We start from the raw sequence: 23,628 nt of genomic DNA, 5'->3' as shown, positions 1-23,628 counted from the left end.
TACCCTATAAGCACTAAAATGTAGTATCAAAAGTACCACCGATGGTCCCATCCCATATTTAAAATGTACTTAATTTTTTTTGTCAACAAAACATAAAAATAAATAAACAGTGAAATAATAAATCAAACATGTATCTAATTTTAAAATGAATACTTTTATGATATACATTCAAATTTCTTGAATGAAGATAAAGTTCGTATCCTTTAACACAACCAACTCATTATTAAAATAAATAATAATATGAAAATGGCTGCACCACACAGGGAAGCATTTCAAAAACAAATTCAGCAAGATTGGGCAAATAGAGAGTATATTGAAATTATTACTGTAAGCATTAAGAAAATAACCGACTTTTTAAATTCGTTTGGTAAGAGAAATTCGTTTCTTTGATATATTGGAAATTTATTTCGTTTATTGCAGATATGTCGTGTCGTTCAAAATTGGCAACATTAAATGAAAAATTAACCACCTTAGAAAGGAAAATAGATTATCTAGAAGCTTGTGTATGTATTTATTTATTTATAATGCCAATGCTCATGTAGGTGATAAGAACATTTCTTCTTTTTAGGTAACAAAAGGCGAAACGTTAACATAAGCTGTTTGCATTAATGTCCATTCTCTAAGTAAGCTTTAAATACATATTACTTTTTTATTTTATATATGAAAAACTTTTCTTGGAATTATTTATGAAATTTGATTAGAATACAATAATCAAACCAATTTCTGTATTTTTCTGTTCTGTCATAATAAGAAACGAGGTTATGTATTGTACTGCGATCAAAAAGGTAATTGTTTATAAATAGGAATTATTGAAAACATTCATTTTAAAATAAATTCCTTGCATAAATTATCTATAGATAGATTATTAAGGTAAAATTTAATGTAAGGAATTATACTGGAATATAATTTTCTTTTAGTTTAATATATTTTCAATATTGAAGTATGTGGGCTAGAAAACTTTACCCTACTCTGTTAAAAACAGTTACTACTGTTCATACAACTAATCAATCATTTTGGGCATGGTTAAATATAGTTTTTAATCGCGTTGACGAAGATCGTGTGAAAAGATTTGGCCCTGATCGAGCATGTGCAGAGTGGTTGTTGAGGAATGGGGCATCCGTAAAATTTTGTAAATCTTCTAGATATTTATCTGATTATAATTCACTGCCAATAGAAGGGAGCAAGTTCTTTCTAGAAGAAATAGATGCCACCGATTCATCTATAATGCATCATGGTTTCCCACACTTTGTTGGTTGCAAGTTCATAAGGAAAATAAAGTTTCATAAATGCATTTACCTGGAAAACGAAGCACTTGGCATGTTGGCACCTCTAAGGGAATCCTTATTATATTTACAAATTTCTGAGTGTAATAATATTGATAGTGAAGGCTTGAAAAAACTAGATAAGCTACACAAGCTGAAAGAATTGATTCTTTTCAATTTGCCCTATGTAAGAGACAAGGATGCAATTGTAAATTTCCTTCAAAACTATCTCCCATTATGCAACATAGATTTTAAAGAAGAAACACATAAAGAAGTAAAGACTACTATGTCATAAATAAAAACATATATATTATTTTACTCATTTATATATTTAATTTATTGTAGTTGTTTTTAACCACTAAGATTTTTTTAAAAGCATTTTTAAAAATTTGAAATTGGCTTGTCATTTCAAATTGTCACATGCACCTCAAAATTTTAACTAACAAATAACAACTAAAAATAAACAAATTGTAAAATGTACTTTTTGAATTAAATAAAAGAGTAGTAAGTAGGAAAAGTCAAACCATGTATTTCAATGAAAGTAAAATTATAAATAAGTTAGCCATCAAGCGTTACTTTTGGGCCTGGTTGAATATATCGTTCAATAAGTTAGATGAAGATAGATTAAAAGAATTTGGTCCAGACCGAACATGTGCAGAGTGGATACTACGGAATGGGGGTGCTGTACGTCTTTGTGACAATCCTGAAATCCTTAACGATTATAATAAGATTCCACCGGAAGGGAATAATATTTGCATTCAAGAAGTAGACGCAAGTAATTCATCAATAATGCATGTCGGTTTTGTACATTTTAAAAATTGCCGCAACATTGAAAAGTTAATTTTACATCGATGTGGCTATTTAGAGAACATTGCGCTAGGGATGTTACATCCAATAAAAGAATCATTAATGTACTTACAAGTGTCTTCATGTTACAATATAAGCGATTCCGGATTAATAAAGCTCGAAATATTAACAAGACTTGAACAACTTATTTTACGAGATTTGCCGTTTGTTAAAAAAAGAGAAGTTGTTTTAGAACACTTAAAAAAAGCTCTGCCTAAATGTAAAATAGAATTTGATAAATAATTCAAGTGTTGTAGAATTTAATTAATCTAGTTATACAGTATTAAAGTAATTTTTGCGAATGCATTTAAATTAAATTAATATGTAACGAATACATAGCCATAAACAAGATAATATTAAAAAAAAAATGATTGAAACATACCAAAATCATCAACCGTCTAGTTTTCCCACTGAATTTGACGTGGGAGATGATATACCAATGCCAAGTTCTCCTGTTTCAAGTTGTTTTAGTAACCGAAATAGTGCTGCTGCTTCACGAATTCTACTAAATTCTATACAGAAGGCCTGCACTTCGATAAATAGTTCCTACACAAATTAAATTCATTCTTAAAATTTGAGAAAAAGAATTGTAAAAAATAAAATAGCAAACAGGCAGAACTTTTAGCAAAGAAAGTAGTTTAAAAGGTACACAATTCAAAATAAGGGTATCTATAAAATCTGCTTTGACCTTAAGACTAAAAAAATGAAGCTCTCAATTATCATACTTCTCTAAAACCTCAATACACTGAATTTACCATAATTTGGAATTGAAATTACTGCATTATTCACATAATTTAGCAATTAAACATAAAGTTGCGAAAAAAGTTACATCAGGCATACAAAACAATTAACCTTTGCATGATTAAAAAACTTGCTTATCATTATTTAAAGTGTTACAAGAATATTATCATGTAGACTACAGAAGCATGTGTCCTATTAATTACCTGAACGTTAATTATTTTATTTCTTATCAACGACTGCAGAAAAACGCAGACGAGTCTGACAAGTCGATTTTGCATGTATCTATCCTTTATAGTTTCGCACGTTGATATACAATTGGAAATATACAAATGTACGAATTCAGTTGGCAAGTCGACAGTCGTGGTTAATCTGTTAACAACTTCCATTGAATGGAGTGACATTTCCATATTTACTAAGACACTAAAATATTCTGTAATCTGTTTTGATTGCATCAACTTTAACAGCACTTCTATAGCTATTAATGGATTATTTTCGACCAATTCCGGGAGCTTAAATAGAAAAATAATATACTATGTATAATTTGTACAATTCCAAAGAATAAAAGTCAACCTTAGAAGGTGTTAAACCAATATGGTAAACTAATTTGGGCTCACTATCAAGTTCATGAAGTAGTTGTTGCTGTTGTGGAATTGTTAGTGCAGATTTAAAAGCTTTTTGCATCAATAATCGTGCTTCCTGCCCGGCTAAGTTTGGGACACACATTGTAGTATCATAGGCAATGAGATGTTCCTTTGGTGTTGTTACATTTAACCAGACAAGCTGCAATATACAACTTTTTGTGAATGACTAATTAGATAAATTTATGAATTTGTCTACTTCATCTTTTGCATTATGTAGTGGTGGCATGAGGGTTAAAAATTCTGGTTTATAAACTCTATATAAATTCTCATTTGTAACTATTTTCTTTGCTATGTCTTCTTTTTTGTCCGATTCAACTGTATTCCTGAATAGAATTTTACTTCATTTACATATCTTATAAGAACGAAATTTTTACTTTACTCACCCTTTACCGGACTTCTCTGGAAATGGCAAAATTGCTGGAATTGCACTTCTACAAGTTTGGGGGAGTTCAGATTGCTTTTCCGCAATGGCTAGTTGAATGGCAGAAAGATCAATGTTAATCGGTCCAACATTATCAGAATTTATAATTTGCAAAGGTGTCTTTTTCATAATCTGTACGAAAGATAAAAAATTAAGTTTTAATTTATAAATAATTTTCTATTGACATACTGCATCTTTTGGTATATCTGAAATCAATTGTGCTATAAAATGCTTTTCAGGAGCACCAAGTTTTGGTAGTTGTCCAGGATATTCGAGTTTGGGAGCACCCACATTACTTTGATGTTCTGGAGGATTCTAAAAGTAATTTCTGTTTAAATCAAGATTATTTCCTTAAACCAAGTTACCAATAAATGAATAAAGACAGTTGCAAAAGGACTATTGATAATAGATTCTCCCTTGTATAATTCATAAATTAACGTAATTGCAGCTAAACGTTGTTCGGGAATTTCAAATAGATCTTGCTGTAGTAGTACAACCAAACATGATCCCACTAAAAGGTTTAAATTATTATCTTTAGAGTAATTAGTACATTTTTGTAAACATACCTTTAAAGTAATCAGACTGATCAAATTTTTTTAAGACTTCTGTAGATAGATTTTCAAAGGATTGAGATTTTACGTTGTTTTCTGAAAGAACACTACAACACAGGCAAGTTAAAACTTTTTCACTATGCAGTAGTATAACACTACATCAGTTGTACTTACTTTAACAAAAGATCACATTGTTCGGTTGTTAGGGCCATAATCACAAAATCCGAAAACACTTTAATGATTACATATTACTACATTTTAATTTTTTTGGGACGAAAACAATCTAATAATGTACTAGCTTAATACTAGCATTTTACAGGTTATGTCCATGTTATGTCATTGGTCATATTTTACAAATTTTACAATAGAGTCTAATACATAGACATAGATAAGGTCTATGAATAGAGCATAGATTTAGCAATTAGTTGCTTTCAGAAAACCGAGGGCAAACTTTAACGTGTAGAACGTTCAAATACTACATTTGCAATTTTAATAACTTACTTTTTTCTAAGGACATAGGAAACTAAAATGAAATTCATCTTAAAAGAAAACAAAAACATTTTATTGGTAAAATAATAACTATTTATACAGTATTTAACTAAAATTAGTTAATCATCATCTGAATTAAATTGTGAGGAGACCCAAGCAAGGCTCCATTTAAGATTTGTTAGCATAAATTTTAAAGCTTTGGTCCACTGTTCTTCAGAGTTGAATTGAATCCTTTAAATGAAAAAAATAAGTAACGTAGTTATGTCTAAAAACTGAAAAGATAAAACATACTTCACAGAATAATTTACTTCAGAAGACGAATCTTCTATTTTTCCTTTATTCATTCGATAAGGAAGGCGAAAATCTTTATCACCTTCTTCTACTTTCTCTTTAAACTGCTGCAAACAATCTAAAAACGCTACCATTCCAGAATCAAATTTTGTATCCCATAAGAAACGAAAACCGCCTGATCCATATAGCGGTAGTTCTTTTTGCTCTGCTATGACCTATTAAGTAACAATTTGGAAAAAATATAAATTAATTGTTGTAAAAGCTCACTTCAATATATGAGTGGTTTCCAAAAGGAACTAATTTGTAACGCTCAAAAGTTAATCCTATTTTTCTGGCTAAAGCAGCCAATAAAAGTGCAGTTTGTCCCCATGCTGCATTTATTTCTGACCAATCTACAGGAGCTGAAGGAAGACGTCCCAATCGGAAGTTGTTTATGGTGCCAAAATGACCTGCATGCCATATGTGAAAAGTTGCATTGAACACATTTGTTTTTTTTAATTTATCTAACTGAGACTGTGCATAGGATAGTTGACACTCTAGGCTTCTGTATTCATCTTCAGTGAGCAAATAATCTTGTCTATGACGAGTGTATTCTCTCCATAGTCTATCTTCTTCATGCTTGAGTCTTTCAGCTTCTGTTTCTTGTTCATTAATGGCAGTTATGATTTTTTCTTCTTCTAACTGAAGGTTTTCTAGTTCTATAATAAGACGTTTTTCTTCTTCCTCTAGTTCTTTCAATTCATTCTCAAGAGAGTCCAGTTGAGGTTGTTGGGTATCCTCTTCAAGTCTGTTTTTAATTACAATTGAAAATGTTTTATAATAGATTTTACTATCAATACCTATAATTTTTATATTGTATGGGTACAATCCAAAACTTACTTTTTTAAATATTCATAGTAATCTTCATAATCCTTTTGTGTCAATTCTACTTGTTTTTCTAATAAATCTATTAGAGTATCAGTACATTCTTCACATAATGGATGATCTATATTTGAATACCCCGACAAAGTATCAAACAAGGCAGCTTTCACCTTCAATTGTAATAACATTAAATTAGCTTTAATAAGTAGAAAAGCTTGTATAGGAAAATAATCTGTATGTTCTATCTTTATTTAATTTAATGACTGACAATATATATAGTAAACTTATTGACCTTAAGCTGATTGCTAATAAGTTCTACTTCTCCAGTGTCTGTGACAAGCATGAAACCATTAGCACCATTGCCAGAATCAGAGAGACGACAAGGCTGCACAAAGTGATCTAAACTAGTTGTTTGTGAGTCCAAATCTATTTCTACATTATTTTGAACTGGTACTAAAACAAAGTATTTGTGTACATAAAGCTAAACAGTCATTTAAAACTCTGTATTTACTTACAATGTAATTCTGCTAATGTATGCTCACTTAGGTTGTTAAAAGAGTCATCCAATCTCAGAGGTTGTAAACATCTTTGACAAGCAAATGAGACAAGAACTTTTTCTTCTGCCATTCTCATCATTCACATTTTGAATAACAAATAAGTACGCTGATTAAAACAATTTGCACATTTCATTAAATTTAAAATTCAAAATAGAAGCACAATGTAGCAGAACTCGATTTATGCACACAAAACCCTACTAACAGCTGATTCCTTTGACATTTCACTGCATGCATGTCAATAATATGATGTACTGATTCACAAGATATATTTACCCAAATCATTACTTTCTAAAAATAAATATTTTTCAATTTTTCCACTACTGAATTTTTCTTTTAACTTGTTTTTATTATTTTTGATAATATCCAAGAATAAATTAGAGTTTAGAACACAAATACATTGTAATTAATTAAATTTGGTATTTTAACAGAAAATATTGTTAAAGAAATAGATAATATCAAAAATTGGAAAATTAGAACAAAGTTAAAGCGCGCATTTAATTAATTGAGTATTGTTATCACATTATTAACATTCTTTGTACTTATTACTTTTTTTATATTATATTACCTACAGGGCACCTAAATTTAAAAACAAATAATTTCTAGATAAATGACTTAGTTTAAAAAATTGAAAGTAGAAAATGTTTAACGAAAAGAATAACATAAATAAAAAGAAAAAAAATTAATATTTTAAAACTTTCCACGGTTTTGATGATTTTGAAGAAAGCAGCTGATTGGAAGTACATTACGTCACCGATAGGCTATTTATAGAAAAGCGCACGCGTTGCGCGTAACTCTTAATCCGCCATTTTTTACGGTTAAACGGGTTATTATTGTCAATTTTTTAATTGTTAAAAAGCAGCAGGCAATGATTATTTTGTGAATAAAATCGAAGCAATTTTGCTCTCACCCTTCACATTATTCATAGGTAAGCAAGGGTTAGCTGTAAGTCGTTCACGTACGTAGAAACGCACTCTTTTGTTTGACAGTATTTTGTCAAAAATTGATAGGTAAACAAATTATTATTATTTTAAATTGTTGACATCTCATTTTAATGCAGGTTTTCTTTATAGAGATGTTTATTTTCTATCTAAGATGAAGTTGAGCTAATCAAAGAGAGTTAAAAGCATACATAGCTCGCAGCATGGGAGCATTTCTTGATAAGCCAAAGACAGATAAGTTCCAGGAGCATGGAGAGGGCAACGGACTCAGGTATGGGGTGGCCAGCATGCAGGGCTGGAGGGTCGAAATGGAAGACGCACACATGGCGAAAACTGATCTCGGAGGTGCTTTAAAAGACTGGTCATACTTTGCTGTCTTTGATGGGCATGCAGGTGCTCGGGTTTCCGCGCATTGCGCTGAACATTTACTCGATGCTATCATGCAAACTGAGGAATTCCGAGAAGATGTTATGAAGGGGATTCGCAACGGGTTTTTAGAATTAGATAGCAAAATGCGCTCGTTACCTGAAATGTCATCTGGAGAAGACAAAAGTGGTTCAACTGCAGTCTGCGCGTTCATTTCACCTCGTCTTATTTATATTGCCAACTGTGGCGATTCTAGGGCGGTACTTTGTAGGGATGGAAATCCCGTTTTCTCAACTCAGGACCACAAACCAGGATTGCCTACTGAACGAGAGCGAATTATGAAGGTAAATTTAAAATTAGGCAGCTTTCAAACTTCAGATAAAAAACAAATTGTGTGATGAGGGTCACTTAACAGGAAATCTGATATTTACATGTTAGCTTCTATTAAAACAGTCATATATTTTTAATGAGGAATTAGGGCTAAATGAAAATGATGATGATAATCTTATATTTAGAGAATTAACTGAAATAAATATATATCCATCGAAATTTTCATGTTTGGTTTTGAAAAATGAAAGTTATAATAAAAGTTGTGTAATCTTGCATTATTTTGATACTTTTGGATGTTTCAGTTTTAATTATTAAATGAGCCTAGCATTTTTAGCTGAAATAGTTCCCTGAAAAATAATGAGAGGATAAGTATCTAGTTACTCAATAAAATAGTAGTAAATTTAAAATTTTTGAATTGTATGAATTTTTTACTTAGTATTAAAAATCAACTAGGCATTTTATTGTTAGTTTTTTGCTATTGGTTATTTATGTATTCAGAACTGTTAGTATTGCCTCAATTTCTGATGTAATAAGGGTTTGTTTTGAATGATGTTTTTTAGGCTGGAGGAACAGTAATGATTCAGAGAGTGAACGGCAGCCTGGCTGTGAGTCGAGCCCTTGGCGATTATGAGTACAAAAATGTTGAAGGGCGGGGTCCTTGCGAGCAGCTGGTGTCCCCCGAACCGGAGATTTTCGTTAGAGATCGTGACGATAACCAAGACGAGTTCTTGGTGCTCGCTTGCGATGGAATATGGGATGTGATGAGTAATGAGGATTTATGCCAGTACATACATTCGCGACTCTTGATCACCAGCGATCTTGTTGAGGTCACCAGTCAAGTCATCGACACTTGTTTGTATAAAGTAAGTTTCTTTAAAAAAACATTTGTATTTCTGTTTTGGTATTCTTCATAATTCAAAATAGCACAACTTTTACTAAATAATTTTAAATGATAATTGATAAATGTTTACATATAACTAAATAACTTTTTGATGTCATTAAGGTTGTTTTAAGATTTATATTTTAAAAAATTGTAATTTTTTTAGGGAAGTCGCGACAACATGTCAATTGTACTGGTAGTGTTTCCCGGTGCTCCAGCTCCAAATCCTAACGCAATCCAGGCCGAAAAAGAACTGGAAGCAACTTTAGAGAGGCGCATAAAAGGTTGTTTTAATTTTATTTAATATTTTCTGTTTCTGTTAAGGTTTTCTTTCTCTTGTCTGTTAAGCAATGTGTGCTCTCTGCTCTCTTTCTTCGTAACTGCTTAGCCTAACTGTTTCTTTAACACCTCATCTTTCTATTTTTCTGTTTCTAGTCATAAATGGGGTGGTTTTATTATTTACATTTTCCTTTTTGGTTGTTACTATTTCCTACCGAAATGAGTATTATCTAAATTTTAGTAAAATCGTTGGAATGATTTGTTCAGAATCTTTGCGCTTTTGAAATGGACCTATTTTCAGAACGTTGGATTTATTTTAATTATTGTAATGTGGTCATACTAACAGTAAACTTTAATGAAATAATTTGAATAAAAAATAAATGCGAGTCCCACGATAGTCGTCAGTGATGTGTAATATCTAACTTCGGTAACCAGAAAAATTAATTTGTTAATATTTTTTTGTACTAATGACGCATTAAAAGGAATTACATAATTAAATTTTGAATGTATACGGTATGATAATATCAATTACAGCAAAAGAAGTATATATCAACATAACACCTTTAAAATTGTTAATTTATATTAAAACTAATAGTTTCACGATTAAATTTCATGGAAATGATTCTTGCTGTTCAACACCAAAGTTACCTGATCGAACGGCAGGCAATTCTACCTTTTTTCTTTTGTTGTTCATTTGCCCCCCCCTCTCACTTCCGATCACAGAAATTCACTCTCACATATTTACATACGAAGCAGTAAGATGTTACACATCAAAAATTTTAACTTTGTTTTTTAGAATCATTTTATTTCTTTTACCAAATTACACTTCCTTTTTCTTCGGTAAACTGTAGACAATGATTTTATACAAAATAATAGTATAATAATGTGTTGTTTAATTTTTTGGTTTAAGATAAAGGTCCATTTTAAAATGCATAAGCAATAAAACGTAGTAAGGTAGAACATTAACTCAAAAGTATTACATGTTTAAATCAGATTTTATTCTTCGTAGTATTATTATATTAAAATCAAAGTCCAATTTTAGATAGTTTAATAGCAATATTTCATGTAATAGTTAGTATTAATAACTTACTTACTTATGCCATCGTCAAAAAGCAATCGTAGTTTTTAGGACGTACAAGATCTTACTTGTTAGGTAATTTCAAAGTATGTAAGTAAATCGTTGGGAATGTTTAGTATGGTGGGTGAAATTTTATATAGAGGTAATTTTGTCTCGTTGGATTGATTTTTACATATTATTGGCGATGTTAATTATGCTAATAGCAATTGATTTTGCCCAAGTGTAACAAAAACAATGTTAATTACTTTTTTTTAACATTTGAGATTAAATATTTCCTCTCTTTTATTTTTCACTTCTTATAATGCATAGTAATTACAGTTTATTGCTATTGTCGTGATTGACATTGTGTCTTTTTGTGCCTAAAAGTTAAACAATATTCACGGTATTCGAAAAAGGGACAATATAATTGTCTATAAAAACAGTTGTAGTAATACCTAAAAATATAACCGAGCCAGTGTAGAAGTGTGGCGATAAAAAAGCAGTATTTGAAAAGTAGTATTTTTACAAAAATAAAGCGATATTTTTCCCCAAAAAAGACGTGATTTTAAAATGCAGTATTTCTAAAAAATATATACAAACGTTTATAATATTCTAGTCTTAAAATTTACTAGTTCCTTAGATTTAATTTGTGAAGGTACCNGAGTGAACTTTTTTTAAATTACGTAAATTTAACATAAACAGCGTCAAAACTGTTATATGTGATACTCGATAGTGTGATCCGTTTAGTTTGTTCATGGTATAGGGTGGTCTAGCATAATTAATATACTGTTAATGTTATGCGGGGTTTCAGGTATGCGATGATCACATTATCGAGTGTTTACTGCATATAGTTTGCGTACATACGGTTAAATCAGTTCTGCTTTTCAGCTTTGCACATCTCTAAAGTTGGATCCCGTACAATACGTTACTTTAAAGGGGCTCATAATTCAGGTAAAGATAGTTTTAATTTAGAAAGCTATGTTGTGATGGTAATTCAACTTCCTCTTTAGGATCATTTCTCTCAGGGTAGATTAAAGTTTAGTGAAACAGAGACTGCCTTCTGCGTTTGTCACAAATTTCAGTCTGTTTTTCGTTTGCTCTAAGGGTCTTTTCCGTCTGGGTATCTTTCTTTTTATGTACCTGTCCTGTATTAAGTTCATATATATTATCAAATAAATAAATTATTGAAACGAATCGGTGTTTTATTATTTTATTTTTTTCTGTTTCCAGAAATTATCCAACAAGATGGAGAGGTGGAATTTTCCCATGTGTTTCAACGACTCACAACCCTGGATATTGACGGTTTGCCCCCCGGGGGCGGATTGGCTGCAAAGTAAGTACACATTGACTTGTTACATTAAATCAAAAGAATAATGGCACAATTGTTATTTTTTATTTGCATTTTTAGTAGCAGATTTGAAATTTTACTACTACATGATTTTAAAATGAAAAGCCATAGCCATAGCCGGATAAGCACGGATGATCTGTCCTAGAAATATTACTAATGCATTTCCAAAATATTAAATTGGAAATTACACTGGCTTACGGATTAAAAATGTTTTATTTTTTTTATTTACTTTATAAATGGTTGAATACATCAATAAAAACGAAAAAGTATGTGCGGTTGTCGCTTACTTTACGACGAGGCAGAAGTAGAAAGCGTTACTTGTTACATAGTTGTAGCCATGATTATAAGTTTAACAATATGATATTACATAGGAATATTGCGATAATTTTTATTCGATATGCGGATGTTATTCTTATTCTAATGTGCGTTTTCTATTTCAGGCGACCATTTATACAGAATGTTTTTACGGAACTGTGTCCTAAGCAAGCTGAAACTGTAAGTTTGGGTTACGACTTTAATTACTAACCTAATAAATGATTACAGTTCACGTTGGGCTCCCTTGCATCTAAACAAAAACGCCAATATAAGTAAATAAAAATAAAAAAAGGTGAAAACCGTACATATATTATATTTTTGTACATAAATATAACAAGGAATATCGACTGAGACAATGAATATGGTTTACAATTTTTTTAAAAAAAAAAAAATTCACGGTAGTAATTTGTTTATATGTAAGAGGATGCCGATTCATGCCTGTTTATTAAGGACTATTTCTATTTTTTTTATTGTGGGCAAATAAAGCCTTGTTCATGATTTATTTATTATTAATTCGTTTATTGTGTGGTAATCTTTTGCGCGTTTTAATTTGCCATGTTTTAATAATATTCTCGTTTTATTTTTTCTGTTCGTATATTTTTGTATACATATATTTACATTTGACTTGACTGCTCTTGTTCTCATAGCAGTTTCTGCTTCTTTGCACTGAAAGGGGATTGTCTTTACTTACTCTTCTGGTGAATATTTAGAGTTGGGGTTTCAGAAAAAAATCACTCTCAAAAACTAGAGAAAAGGGAAACACTCTCTTTCCCTAAAAAGTAGTTGTCAGTAGGTAGCGAAAAATTTTTTGGAGTGATTTTGTTGCCTGGATCCCTAATTCAAAAAAAAAATACTATCCTTCTTGCGTATCTTTTTTTTTGCTTTTTATTTCCTAAATAATTTTATTGGGTCTAATGCTGGAGAGGTTCAGTGCAACGTTGTAGTGTACGGGCTTTTTTGGGTTTATTTTTATACGTGGTATAGATTGATAACGGATATTTTTGTAATTCTATTTATAAAAAAAGAATGAAAAATATGCTGTTGATTATCGGTGTTTAATCGAAATTTTAAGGTGAACTATTTATTACTCATTTCAAATCCAAATTATTATAATAGTCCTACCGATCAAAATTAATCTAGAAAAGTAATACAAATTGGCATTAGTTAAATTTTGCTGATAGTCAACAGTTAAAAATTCAAGGAGCATGTATCTATTACTAGTAACTTAACACCCTGCTTGTTGATTTCTAACAAAAAAATAATTAAAGAGACTTATTAGTTGTCCAATATTGACATGCAGAATTCTAACTTAGTAAATCACTATGTTGTTACCTGCTTAGAGCGTACTTAAAGTAGAAAATTATGTGTATATACTTACTTTATTAAAAAAGAAATTCTGTAAAATTATATCTAGTTAACGAATAAAACTTTTGATTGGGTTTAACGTTTTTCTGTTTGTTTTCTGTTTTTTTTTTTTTGGGTAGTAGTTGTTAAAAACATACATTTTCGTTAATCTGTTTGTATAGGTAGTTAAAAAATCTTAAAAAGCGCATTTTTTTCTCCTTAAAATTTTTAGAAGACACCGAAATAAGAAAGTAGCCAGTATTTCGTAGCCTTAATGTTCGTAGTTCTGGCGTGTTTTAGGATTGGTTTTTCTTTCTGTGGTGAATACGCAGACAAGAGTCGCTTATTCTAACGTTTCGCCGACTACTATGGCTTAAAATTTACCTCAGCATATTCCCAGAATTCCGTGAGGATGCCATCTAGAGGAGTTGGCGAAACGTCGGAAACGACTCCTTGCGCAGATTAATAGCGAGAGAAGATCCAGTCATGGATAAAAGCTAAAAAACTCGAATATTGAACCCTCTTCGGATAAATATATAAATTTATATTTATGTTTGTACTAATATATTAACTGTGGCATTTTTGCATGATTAGATAAATTAGTTAAAAAGCGTTAAAGATAGTAGACAAAATTTGATTTTTTTGAATAAATTTTCAATGCAATTCTGCTAAATATTACTGTATTATGTACGTAAAGTGTACATATATTGATAAGTTGATTAACTTGATTAGTTGGAATCCCATTATTATATTACTTTCGATTAAAGTTAAAGTTAAACTTTATTATGAACATTAACTTCGTTGTTCTTGATACATGTTCATATTTTTTTAATAATTTGCAGGTAAGTTATGTGTATATGTAAATGGAAGTAACGCTACATTACATAAAGATTTTGTTTTACGATTTATAATATATTTAACTGAAATAAATTTTGGTAAATGGATTGATGAATTTGAAAAAAGGTGTTGTCTTTCAGGATTCTGATGGAGCCCAAGAAAATGGATAAATTGAGACATGAATGGAACCTATCTATATTTTGTAACTATATTTACATTTTTTTTGTTATTTTGTGACCATGCTTTAGTATATTTTATGTTTAAATGAATTCGATTTGATCGTTTTAATTTTCTGATAAACTGTTTATTTTTATTTTGCATAAAAGTTCTGTTTTTTGCAGTTATAACAAACAGATAATTTCTATCACGAATATTGATAGCGATCCTGTTGTATATAAGCGACTGTTGCATGTGAATTATTTCAGAGGCGGTAATTTTACATGAAAATGTGTACATAATACTTAACCAGTCTTATTATTATTTTTTGTTATTTAAAATTATAATTTTCAGTCCTCATCTTCGATTTATGAATTTTGTAGATATGTTTGTGGTGGTTTACAGCTTGTGAAAATAACTGTAGTGTAAAATTTATGGCTTTCATTTTTTCACTTGTAGTAAATATATTTTTGTTAAAGGAGCAGCAAATTAACATCTCTATGTGAATCACCAAATAGTGCATAAATGTGAATTAAAACTTGAATATATTTTTAAGTACATAATTGTTTGTAGAAAAAATAAATGCATTGATTTAATTTACGAATTCTTTTTATGTTTCTACTATTCCTGCTTTCAGTGATAATGTTGAAGAAGTCGGTAATTAATTATAAATTCAAATCAAATTTTGCGCCTTAAACTACCATTGAGTATATACATAACGCTGTTCACTAACATTACCATAGTTATGCTAGTCATTAAACCGCTTATATTTACATTTTGACAACTTAAGAATTAACAGATTAATACACTTTTGTTATTTTAAGACAATTTGTTTTCTTTTTAAATAAAGTTTGTTTAAGAACTTTTACCATTGATTTTAATTTTATCGGTAGTTCATTTCAGTAGTTCAAATGCGCCATCTATTTCAGTTGAAGAAGTTATTGTTGGACTGACGTGCGTGGTGTGTGTGCGTGTGTGTGCCTAAAATGGCTGGTAAGCGTGATTTGTAAATAATTTGATTTAAATACGATAACCTCTGTTAAAATAACATCTTTTTAGATTTATTCTGTAAAGTAAGTTGTACATATTGTCAAGATGAAATTAACGGCTTAAGAGTGCAATGCTGCGTTTGTCCTGATTTTGAAACTTGCCTACAGGTAAGACCGTTTGTAGAAATGTACCCATTCTTCTCGTTGAATGTGTATTGGGTAGATGTCGCTTATAACTTTTTTGATTAATTTTTAAAATTACTTTTATCAGTGTTTTTCGAGTGGCGCTGAAATTGGAACGCACAGAAATGATCATGCATACAAATTCGTGGTAAGTATAGTGTAAAATTTCTTCAGTTCTGTTGCATTCTTACAAATTTTTTGTTCTACAAAGGACCACTGTGCAGTTAGTATATTTGGGGGTAGGGGCACCTGGACAGGGCGAGAAGAATTGCAGTTATTGGATGCAATGGAGCATTATGGATTTGGTAATTGGGAATTTGTTAGCAGACAAATTGAAACAAGAACTGCAGAAGGTAATACTTGTATAATTAATTAATTTAGGATTAGTAAATGAAACAGTTATTTTCAGAAGTTAAAGATGAATATTTACGTCGATTTTTGGAAGGAAATATTGGTAAGATAACATGGACAGAAGTGGCCAACAATCGTCCTATTCTTACAGAACATACAGTTGAAGATAAGGGTCCCTTGTCTCCAACAATAATGTCAAGGTTACCTCCCTTGGATGCTAGTCCAGAAGAAGCAACACAGTTAGGGTACATGTCACGTAGAGATGATTATGAGAGGGTAAGGGAATAAGTAGTTCATTAAGACAACTTTGTTATTGGTGTAATTGTTACTCTTCAAAAGGAATTTGATATGGAATCTGAACAGTTAGTTTCATCCTTGCAATTGAATACATTTGAAGATAGTGATATAGAAATTGCACTTAAACTAGCTCAAGTAGACATGTATATTAGAAGATTAAGGGAGAGAGCTAGAAGGAAAAGAATGGTTCGTGATTATCAATTAGTTGCTAAGTTTTTTACAAACCAACGTAAAAATTACAACAAAAGGCCTCTAACTAAAGATCAAAGGTATAAATACAATAAACAATAAATTTTTTGATACTTATTTTCATATTGAAACATTTGTAGGGAGTTCAGGGACAGAATGAGGGTTTTTAGTCAGTTTTTGACTTCTGGTGAACATGAGAGACTCATTCAAAGCATAGAAAAGGAGCAGGAGTTAAGACATCGATTATCAGAATTATTTAAGTATCGAAGTCTAGGACTAACTACCCAAGATGAAGCAATTCATTATGAACAACATGCTGAATTCCAGAGGCAGCAAAAGGCTGTAAGTTTTTTAGACATTAAAGTTAGGTTTTTCATTCAGTTCAGAAGCAGATGTGGTATGAGTTCATATTCTTACATTTTTATTGATTTTATAAAGAAAGAAGTAAAAGTGGATCAATTTCAAAATGTGTATTTGATGGTTTTCTGTAGTGGTGGTTTTATTTTAACAAAATTTATTAGGATATTTGTAATTCAAAGGTATTTTTTTCTTCTACATTTCCTTAGTTTATATTACTCATTTTTACAAAATAATTATATGCAATAATTTATTAGAGAGTAAAGTGGTTGTAATTAATAAGGAATAAGGAACTTGAATGACATAGTATTATTAGTAGTAGCCCTTCTTGGGTTCTTTAGTTCATACATTTAAATTCTAGTGTAACAACTTACAATTAGAAATATAGGTATATGGGATTAAGAAAAACAATGGTTCAATTGGATCGTCTTTTTAACTAAAATGTTCAGGAAATGTTTTTTAATTGAATGGAAAGATTAAATTTAAGCTATAGGTTATTAAATTACTTGTTAAGTATTTAGATAATACAATCATTCAACATTCTAATTTACTTAGTTCCTCGCAAATTTTTCTCTCATGAACTGCCATGGGGCAGTTTCTATTATCACCACAAGAATTTATTTGTATGATAGTGTTTTCACTACATTTTTTAATTCAATACTGAACAGTTTGTAATTGTAAAAGCTTGAATTGCATATTTGTGCTCATGATCATCGCCAATCCTGTTTAGCGCACATCTTTCTTTTTTTTTGAATTAATTGCTAGCGACCATTTGTATTGTAATTACCATTTCAACAACAATATTTGTTGTCATTTTGATGTTAACGATGCAACTGCAACACACCTTGCTACCACTACAATTACCACCGTACCGCATATTCGTCTCATCTTTCGTTGTTCACTTGTCATCATGGTTTGGTTTGTGTGTGCAGGCTAGAGTTAACAGAAACACACATGTGAACAGACACAGATTGTATCAGTTTACATTTCACTTAGGGCAGCCGTGGCTACGAAATGTCACTCCCGGAAATTCAATTAAAAAACGGGTAAGTTTTTTCTATTTACTAGTATCTTTTCTTTCTATTTCTTTTTTTTAACAAGTTTATGGCTTGATTTTGAGTTAATTTTTCCTGTGATTTTACTCATCGTCATTGCTTAATTGCTTTTGTATCTTCATTTGCGGCATGTTTGTTATGTTCTCTTTTAACTATGAAATAATACTGAAATGAATTATAATAAAAGGTAGGTTTTAAAGTCATCACCCATTGGTTAACTTGTGATGTTTAATTTCATTTTCAGTCCATATTGCTTGCAGTTTTAAAACAATTTATTGGTTTTTATCAAGCACACAAAAGCATAAGTATTTAAGGTGGAAATGTAAGAACCAGGGATTATTTGTGTTAATGCTTATCAGTTAGTGAATATTAATTGTTTTAAACTTAAAAGAATTCATTTATTTGATTGCTATTAGTGATTATTCAGAATAAATAATTATAACTGTTGGTAAAATATAAAGTTCGATGTGAAATAATGAAGAATACGATTATGCAGTAATTAGTAATTGAACAGTACAATATTATATATGTTTGTTTTTGTGTACATTTACATATATGTATATTCTATATTGTATGTCCAGAAGAAACGAGGACGTCCAAAATTTCATCGGAGAAAAATCCATGTGGCTTCAAGACGGCGCATCCGAGAGCTTCAACTTCAACAACAACAACTTCGACGACAGCATCACGAACAGTGCAGCTGAAAGCGTCAGCTTGTGTCCCGAAAATCTATTGTCACAGCAGGAAATACAAGTATGCGAGTTGTCTAGTTTTAAGAACTATTTTTGTTTATAACACACTCACACAACACATTTTTAATGAGTGAACTTTTTTTAAATTACGTAAATTTAACATAAACAGCGTCAAAACTGTTATATGTGATACTCGATAGTGTGATCCGTTTAGTTTGTTCATGGTATAGGGTGGTCTAGCATAATTAATATACTGTTAATGTTATGCGGGGTTTCAGGTATGCGATGATCACATTATCGAGTGTTTACTGCATATAGTTTGCGTACATACGGTTAAATCAGTTCTGCTTTTCAGCTTTGCACATCTCTAAAGTTGGATCCCGTACAATACGTTACTTTAAAGGGGCTCATAATTCAGGTAAAGATAGTTTTAATTTAGAAAGCTATGTTGTGATGGTAATTCAACTTCCTCTTTAGGATCATTTCTCTCAGGGTAGATTAAAGTTTAGTGAAACAGAGACTGGTCTTGAGCCTAGTGTAAAAGAGGCGGTGACGCAATATCTGAGCTCCAGCGGATGGTTGCCCAGTTTATCTGCCGCATAATTTTCTACTGCCGTTTTATTATATTGCACGAATATTGCATTCAGGTATTGTTTTAAGTGTTCATTTTTTTAACAAGTGCACAGGGACATGTTCGTTTTTTTTTAGGTTTAAATGTAATAATTGGATTTAAACGATTAGAATAAGTTTTTAATTCAATTTTGATTTTTTTATGTATTTATAGAAAGGTTGCATTTTCTTTTGGTGTTTTGCAATCTGCAGTTTTCTTTTTGTTTTTTAGTACTTTTATTTATTGAAAGTAGTTCGCAGGAAACAAGTTGTGTGCAAAAGTTCATTATAGGAATATATATTTTTTTATTAGATTAAAAGTCTAAATAGGTATCTAATAAAAATAATTTCTCTTTTTCTGTGATATAAGACTGGATGGTTAGTGGCGTTGTACTTGAAACAGGACAAAAATGTATATGATATGCTTTAAAGAGTAATGAGATTGTGAATCCCATGAAATAGTCAGGCTTATTGAACTTTTCAAGTAACAAATAATTTAATTAATGGATAAATTGATATGATTTACTGTGTAACGTGTTTAAAACATACATAACAATACATGAAGATTATTTTTAAGAATAAGTTGTATGATATTAACCAGGTAAAGTACAAATAAATTATGAAGTTAAATATTGATTTACTTTATTCTTCTTTTAAACCTGACTATTATTAAATAAACACTTAAAACCCACAAATTTTGGGTTTTTGGTGTTTATTTATTTAAGATGTAGGTGAAAGTTGGTTTGAATTAACACTATAAATTAATACTTCACTAATTAATTAGATAATTACAAAAAAGTTAATTGTCAGACTGCTGATGGTGTTTTTTAAGATGTGTTCGCAGAACATGTTTCTGATTGAATCCTTTGGGGCAGAGGTGACAAGTGTACGGCCTTTTCTCAGCGTGAATGTTTTCATGAGTCTTCAAGTTTGATCTGCTGTTAAATGCTTTTGAACATACTTTACACACGTATTTCCTTTCGTTTTTATGAAACAACATGTGCAATCGTAAATCTAAAAAAAAATTCTCATTAGACAAAATTGACATAATGAATATATTAAGAACAATTAAATATTTTAATTGGTAGCAGAATTATTGAAATTGTGGTAAATGATTTAGAAACGGAATTTAAAGAAATTAAAAAATGTGGAACCTCTATTAAAATTTATTTGAAACAATTTATTACAAGCAAATCAAAATAAAACACTAAAACTCGAAATTCCACATAAACCTTTAGAAATCTAAAATGCGTTTCGTCATTCTTACATTAACAAATGATTACAAATGAAACGGAATAAATAACGGGATATAAAAAAATATTAAAGTAAAACAATGATTTAGCCATATAAAGAAGATTTAAGCGTTTGTAAAATAACTAGTATTTACTACGCTAATTAAGCGTTTTTTTAACTTTTTATAATTTAATTCTTCATTACTCTATTTTTGCAGAAAGGGGGGGGGGTTACATCTCTGTAATTATACTTTGATCAAGTGATAATTATGTAATACCCTTTGAATATTATAAATTCTTGAAATAAAAATTTTAAAAAACAGTATATTAAGAAAAGTAAGTATTCTTCAGCAACATATTCACCTTTATAGCCTTTCCCACATAATGTACAAAGGAGTAGAGCTTTTCCTGGTTCGGGATGGTGTTTCTCGATATGCATTGTTAAAAGTCTCTTTCGTGAATATTTATTACCGCACATATTACATAGAAATCGCTTTTCCTGGCTGTGGCTTGCTAAATGTATTCTCAGTTCACTCCTTTCTGTAAACGACCTGGAAGTTAAAAAGATAACTTCTTTAGACAATGTTATTTATGCAATTACAATTGTTTTGCGTACTTGTTACAAATAGCGCAGGAGTACGGACGAATGCCTAAATGTCTTTTCATATGTTTTGATAAATTTTCTTGGAGGGTAAACTTTTTGCCGCAAGTTAAACAGGGAAAGGCACCTTTACGTTTATGATGAAGTAAATGATTTGTCATTGTTCTGAGCGACGTAAATTCTTTTCCTGTAAAACATAAGTGAAATGTTAAGTATTTTAACTGATCAATTCATTACCACATAGGTAACAGTCAATTCCTTTCCCATGGGTTATTTCATGTTTATATCGTACTTTCCAAGTATTTGCTTTAAAATTGCAAAAACGACATGTCAAGTCCTTGAATTCATCATTATCTTCCCCATTATACTGATCACTATCATGACTTGTCTCAAAAGAATCATTTACAGTGATATTTCTGTAACGAATGAAGACAGTATTTGTATAAACAAATAACTGTAAATATAAATATAGTATATGTACTTTTTTAAGTGAATATCTTTACAGGTATTCTTCTTTAATGCTGAAACTTTTATGGGCTTTATGAAATTTTCACGTAGTATAATACTAAAAATATCCTGCTTTTGAAACTTCACTTTGAAGACGTTTAGTCGCCCCTCTTGTTGTTTTAATGCATTAACCTTTTCTAAGATAGTTTCATCAGATTTTAACAAATGCTCGGACTTTTCACACTGCTGCTTAAAGGTATAAGCAATATTAGCTACCTCATAACATTTTAAACATATGAAACCTGGAAGGCCATCACTTTTAGTTATCTAAAAAATAAAATTGTTTTTAAAAGGGTACACTACTAATAATTTGTGTTTAAAAGTGTAGAATATTAATATTGTACTAATTACCCACTTCTATTGTTGTAAAACTCATAATTTTTTCAGCAATGTTGTAAACTGAAAACATTTCATGTTCTTCCTTTATGTTTAAACATATTCTACACATTTGTTTAATATTTATATACTCCATTACTTTAAAAATAATTGTTTTTTAACTGTATTTATGTTTTAAAAATATAAGGTTATACAGACGTCAAACTGGCAGTTAATAATCTAGATAGCTTCAAAACGTAAAGGTTTCTAACCATTACTAGTTTCAAAGTTGTTATAAGACTTTCACCTTCACCGAAATTCTCAGAGATGGCAACAGTATTTCGTATTTTTCATATTTTTTAAATATGATAAAAACTATATCTTTAAATTATTTTATTTACAGTATATTACATATATGTACATAATTAGTTAAACACAAAATAATGCTGAGGATTTTAAAATTTCTTCAAGTTGATTAGAAGTGTAAGGGTATACGTAGAAACAGCTTTCACGTAATTATCAATTAAAAATAGTAGTAGGTACTTATATGATGCTTTTGATCATTCCTATGGAATCATTGAGGTGAAATACTTTTTTTTTTTAATAAATGATTTCTTTATGAAATTGTAAATTTTATATTACGTTAAAAATCGTAGATTGCATAAATGCATACGTAGGTAAAATATTTATCATTAGAAATTATTTTCTGTGTAATAAGTATAGATTATATAAAGAAGGCACTAGTTTTGTAATTTTTTCAAAATGAGTATTTTATGTTCTATATACATAGGTACCTTAGTTTTATACAATAGTTAAGGTAAGATAGGAGACAATTTTTGTGTCAGAAGTTTAGTCAATATGAAGAATTTCTATACGAAATAGCTTGAAAAGGAACTAAGTACGGTAGTTTGTGTAAACCACCAAGGTTTTAAATCGAGCGAAGTTGCTTTTAATTAAAATTCTGCTGTTTCATAAGATTTTAATCATATAAAATAGTCGACTTTTGTAAAAAACTATTAGTTTATTCTTGGTGGTGTTAAGTAAAGGTGTTAAAGAGTCAAAGATGGCAAGAAAAATGGAATATTTTCACATATATAAAGATGTTAGAATGCCGAAAATTGGTATTGGATCTTTTCAGGTAAAACTCATTACAATAGGGAAGACCATTAAAATTTTTAAAACTTTTTGTAGTTGCTCATAAAGATATTACTTTATTCTTTTCTTTACTTATGTTAATATTTATTACAAATTGATTAAATTATTAATTTTTGTCTTTCTTTAATACAGTAACAAAATCTTGCCATTTTAATATTAACAACAAATAATATACGTTACGTAGATATATAAATGAATGATTAAATAAGGACTACTAAATATTAAATGCATTCAGACGGTTTTTAAATAAATACCTACTTTACAAAAAAATTAACATTTTCAGTTATAGATAATATTATCAAAAATGATAAAAATCTTTTGCGTTAACAAAGTCTACGACAAGTTTGTAAAGATTAATAAAACAATAAAAAAAGTAATAAATACTGAGTTATTAAAATATCCACTTTGAATACTGGATTTTATAAAAATGTTGTTAATCAGTTTTAATTTTAGGCGTAGAATTAAAAACTTTAGGAGAAAGCGGTCTATTTAAAAATGATTTTTTTTTAATCCACTGTTCACTAATATTTATTTAAAATACTTGCATTTAAAATGGAAATACAAAATAAAAAATACCTATTTTTAT

General features: G+C 29.9%; 7 protein-coding genes across 16 annotated transcripts; 4 read left to right on the top strand and 3 right to left on the bottom strand.

Moving 5' to 3' along the window:
* The first annotated feature begins 164 nt into the window (after positions 1-164).
* LOC108743135 (probable protein BRICK1-B) lies at positions 165-1,632 on the top strand. Of its 4 annotated transcripts, XM_025977692.1 has the most exons (4): positions 165-367; positions 421-503; positions 569-623; positions 918-1,010. In XM_025977692.1, exons 1-3 carry the CDS (start codon positions 241-243, stop codon positions 593-595), a joined length of 237 nt encoding a protein of 78 aa, XP_025833477.1. In that variant the 5' UTR covers positions 165-240; the 3' UTR covers positions 596-623; positions 918-1,010. The 4 variants fall into 4 exon arrangements, with proteins under 4 accessions (XP_025833477.1, XP_025833476.1, XP_025833475.1 ...); XM_025977691.1 differs by lacking the exon at positions 918-1,010 and having other exon boundaries at positions 167-367; positions 569-720; XM_025977690.1 differs by lacking the exons at positions 165-367; positions 421-503 and having other exon boundaries at positions 563-623; positions 918-1,632.
* A 68-nt stretch (positions 1,633-1,700) lies between these two features.
* LOC108743153 (ATP synthase subunit s, mitochondrial-like) lies at positions 1,701-2,484 on the top strand. Its single transcript, XM_018478617.2, has one exon. It carries the CDS (start codon positions 1,788-1,790, stop codon positions 2,349-2,351), a length of 564 nt encoding a protein of 187 aa, XP_018334119.1. The 5' UTR covers positions 1,701-1,787; the 3' UTR covers positions 2,352-2,484.
* Positions 1,768-4,798, bottom strand: LOC108743151 (CCR4-NOT transcription complex subunit 11). 2 transcript variants are annotated; one of them, XM_018478614.1, is made up of 10 exons: positions 4,637-4,798; positions 4,478-4,569; positions 4,277-4,422; positions 4,101-4,226; positions 3,874-4,043; positions 3,687-3,813; positions 3,420-3,629; positions 3,053-3,358; positions 2,491-2,654; positions 1,768-1,965 (listed from the first exon to the last, which is right to left on the bottom strand). In XM_018478614.1, the coding sequence occupies exons 1-9, from the start codon at positions 4,672-4,674 to the stop codon at positions 2,499-2,501; spliced, it is 1,371 nt and encodes a 456-aa protein (XP_018334116.1). In that variant the 5' UTR covers positions 4,675-4,798; the 3' UTR covers positions 1,768-1,965; positions 2,491-2,498. The 2 variants fall into 2 exon arrangements, with proteins under 2 accessions (XP_018334116.1, XP_018334117.1); XM_018478615.1 differs by having other exon boundaries at positions 1,885-1,973.
* Positions 4,799-5,002: 204 nt separating this feature from the next.
* LOC108743142 (beclin-1-like protein) lies at positions 5,003-7,011 on the bottom strand. Its single transcript, XM_018478602.2, has 6 exons — positions 6,619-7,011; positions 6,396-6,556; positions 6,122-6,273; positions 5,510-6,029; positions 5,243-5,457; positions 5,003-5,182 (listed from the first exon to the last, which is right to left on the bottom strand). Exons 1-6 carry the CDS (start codon positions 6,737-6,739, stop codon positions 5,071-5,073), a joined length of 1,281 nt encoding a protein of 426 aa, XP_018334104.1. The 5' UTR covers positions 6,740-7,011; the 3' UTR covers positions 5,003-5,070.
* A 411-nt stretch (positions 7,012-7,422) lies between these two features.
* Positions 7,423-14,623, top strand: LOC108743148 (protein phosphatase 1B). 2 transcript variants are annotated; one of them, XM_018478610.2, is made up of 7 exons: positions 7,423-7,585; positions 7,731-8,308; positions 8,855-9,157; positions 9,341-9,458; positions 11,741-11,843; positions 12,299-12,353; positions 14,495-14,623. In XM_018478610.2, exons 2-7 carry the CDS (start codon positions 7,802-7,804, stop codon positions 14,522-14,524), a joined length of 1,116 nt encoding a protein of 371 aa, XP_018334112.1. In that variant the 5' UTR covers positions 7,423-7,585; positions 7,731-7,801; the 3' UTR covers positions 14,525-14,623. The 2 variants fall into 2 exon arrangements, with proteins under 2 accessions (XP_018334112.1, XP_018334113.1); XM_018478611.1 differs by having other exon boundaries at positions 7,574-7,667.
* Positions 14,624-15,433: 810 nt separating this feature from the next.
* Positions 15,434-19,868, top strand: LOC108743149 (transcriptional adapter 2B). 4 transcript variants are annotated; one of them, XM_018478612.1, is made up of 11 exons: positions 15,434-15,503; positions 15,570-15,667; positions 15,771-15,830; positions 15,894-16,035; positions 16,092-16,309; positions 16,373-16,599; positions 16,660-16,861; positions 17,873-17,922; positions 18,513-18,684; positions 18,979-19,041; positions 19,101-19,868. In XM_018478612.1, the coding sequence occupies exons 1-11, from the start codon at positions 15,497-15,499 to the stop codon at positions 19,224-19,226; spliced, it is 1,365 nt and encodes a 454-aa protein (XP_018334114.1). In that variant the 5' UTR covers positions 15,434-15,496; the 3' UTR covers positions 19,227-19,868. The 4 variants fall into 4 exon arrangements, with proteins under 4 accessions (XP_018334114.1, XP_025833480.1, XP_025833479.1 ...); XM_025977695.1 differs by lacking the exon at positions 19,101-19,868 and having other exon boundaries at positions 17,878-17,922; XM_025977694.1 differs by lacking the exon at positions 19,101-19,868 and having other exon boundaries at positions 17,809-17,922.
* Positions 19,869-19,932: 64 nt separating this feature from the next.
* On the bottom strand, positions 19,933-22,107 carry LOC108743091 (zinc finger protein 596-like). 2 transcript variants are annotated; one of them, XM_025977696.1, is made up of 6 exons: positions 21,928-22,107; positions 21,547-21,839; positions 21,303-21,481; positions 21,081-21,252; positions 20,828-21,015; positions 19,933-20,246 (listed from the first exon to the last, which is right to left on the bottom strand). In XM_025977696.1, exons 1-6 carry the CDS (start codon positions 22,042-22,044, stop codon positions 20,032-20,034), a joined length of 1,164 nt encoding a protein of 387 aa, XP_025833481.1. In that variant the 5' UTR covers positions 22,045-22,107; the 3' UTR covers positions 19,933-20,031. The 2 variants fall into 2 exon arrangements, 1 of the variants encoding a protein (XP_025833481.1); XR_003231744.1 differs by having other exon boundaries at positions 20,182-20,246; positions 21,924-22,107.
* Between the last annotated feature and the right edge of the window lie 1,521 nt (positions 22,108-23,628).

This window comes from Agrilus planipennis, unplaced genomic scaffold (genome assembly GCF_000699045.2).
Source record: "Agrilus planipennis isolate EAB-ADULT unplaced genomic scaffold, Apla_2.0 scaffold429, whole genome shotgun sequence".
NCBI classification, from domain to species: Eukaryota; Metazoa; Arthropoda; class Insecta; order Coleoptera; family Buprestidae; genus Agrilus; species Agrilus planipennis.
Note: the sequence above shows the minus strand (reverse complement) of the source record. Positions and strands in the feature narration are given on the sequence as shown.

Coding starts and splice junctions, on each gene's coding strand:
- LOC108743135 (XM_025977690.1), top strand. CDS start 943: ATGTGGGCTAGAAAACTTTACCCTACTCTGTTAAAAACAGTTACTACT.
- LOC108743153 (XM_018478617.2), top strand. CDS start 1,788: ATGTATTTCAATGAAAGTAAAATTATAAATAAGTTAGCCATCAAGCGT.
- LOC108743151 (XM_018478614.1), bottom strand. CDS start 4,674: ATGGCCCTAACAACCGAACAATGTGATCTTTTGTTAAA. Junction 4,570..4,636: donor CAATGTGATCTTTTGTTAAA/GTAAGTACAACT, acceptor CCTGTGTTGTAG/TGTTCTTTCAGAAAACAACG. Junction 3,359..3,419: donor TTGGTTTAACACCTTCTAAG/GTTGACTTTTAT, acceptor TTTCTATTTAAG/CTCCCGGAATTGGTCGAAAA.
- LOC108743142 (XM_018478602.2), bottom strand. CDS start 6,739: ATGATGAGAATGGCAGAAGAAAAAGTTCTTGTCTCATTTGCTTGTCAA. Junction 6,274..6,395: donor TTATTAGCAATCAGCTTAAG/GTCAATAAGTTT, acceptor TTACAATTGAAG/GTGAAAGCTGCCTTGTTTGA. Junction 5,183..5,242: donor GAAGTAAATTATTCTGTGAA/GTATGTTTTATC, acceptor TTTCATTTAAAG/GATTCAATTCAACTCTGAAG.
- LOC108743148 (XM_018478610.2), top strand. CDS start 7,802: ATGGGAGCATTTCTTGATAAGCCAAAGACAGATAAGTTCCAGGAGCAT. Junction 9,459..11,740: donor TTTAGAGAGGCGCATAAAAG/GTTGTTTTAATT, acceptor TTCTGTTTCCAG/AAATTATCCAACAAGATGGA. Junction 11,844..12,298: donor GGGGGCGGATTGGCTGCAAA/GTAAGTACACAT, acceptor TTTCTATTTCAG/GCGACCATTTATACAGAATG.
- LOC108743149 (XM_018478612.1), top strand. Junction 16,310..16,372: donor GTAGAGATGATTATGAGAGG/GTAAGGGAATAA, acceptor ACTCTTCAAAAG/GAATTTGATATGGAATCTGA. Junction 19,042..19,100: donor TAAAGGGGCTCATAATTCAG/GTAAAGATAGTT, acceptor CTTCCTCTTTAG/GATCATTTCTCTCAGGGTAG.
- LOC108743091 (XM_025977696.1), bottom strand. CDS start 22,044: ATGGAGTATATAAATATTAAACAAATGTGTAGAATATGTTTAAACATA. Junction 21,482..21,546: donor AAAGATATTCACTTAAAAAA/GTACATATACTA, acceptor CATTCGTTACAG/AAATATCACTGTAAATGATT. Junction 21,253..21,302: donor AATTGACTGTTACCTATGTG/GTAATGAATTGA, acceptor TATGTTTTACAG/GAAAAGAATTTACGTCGCTC.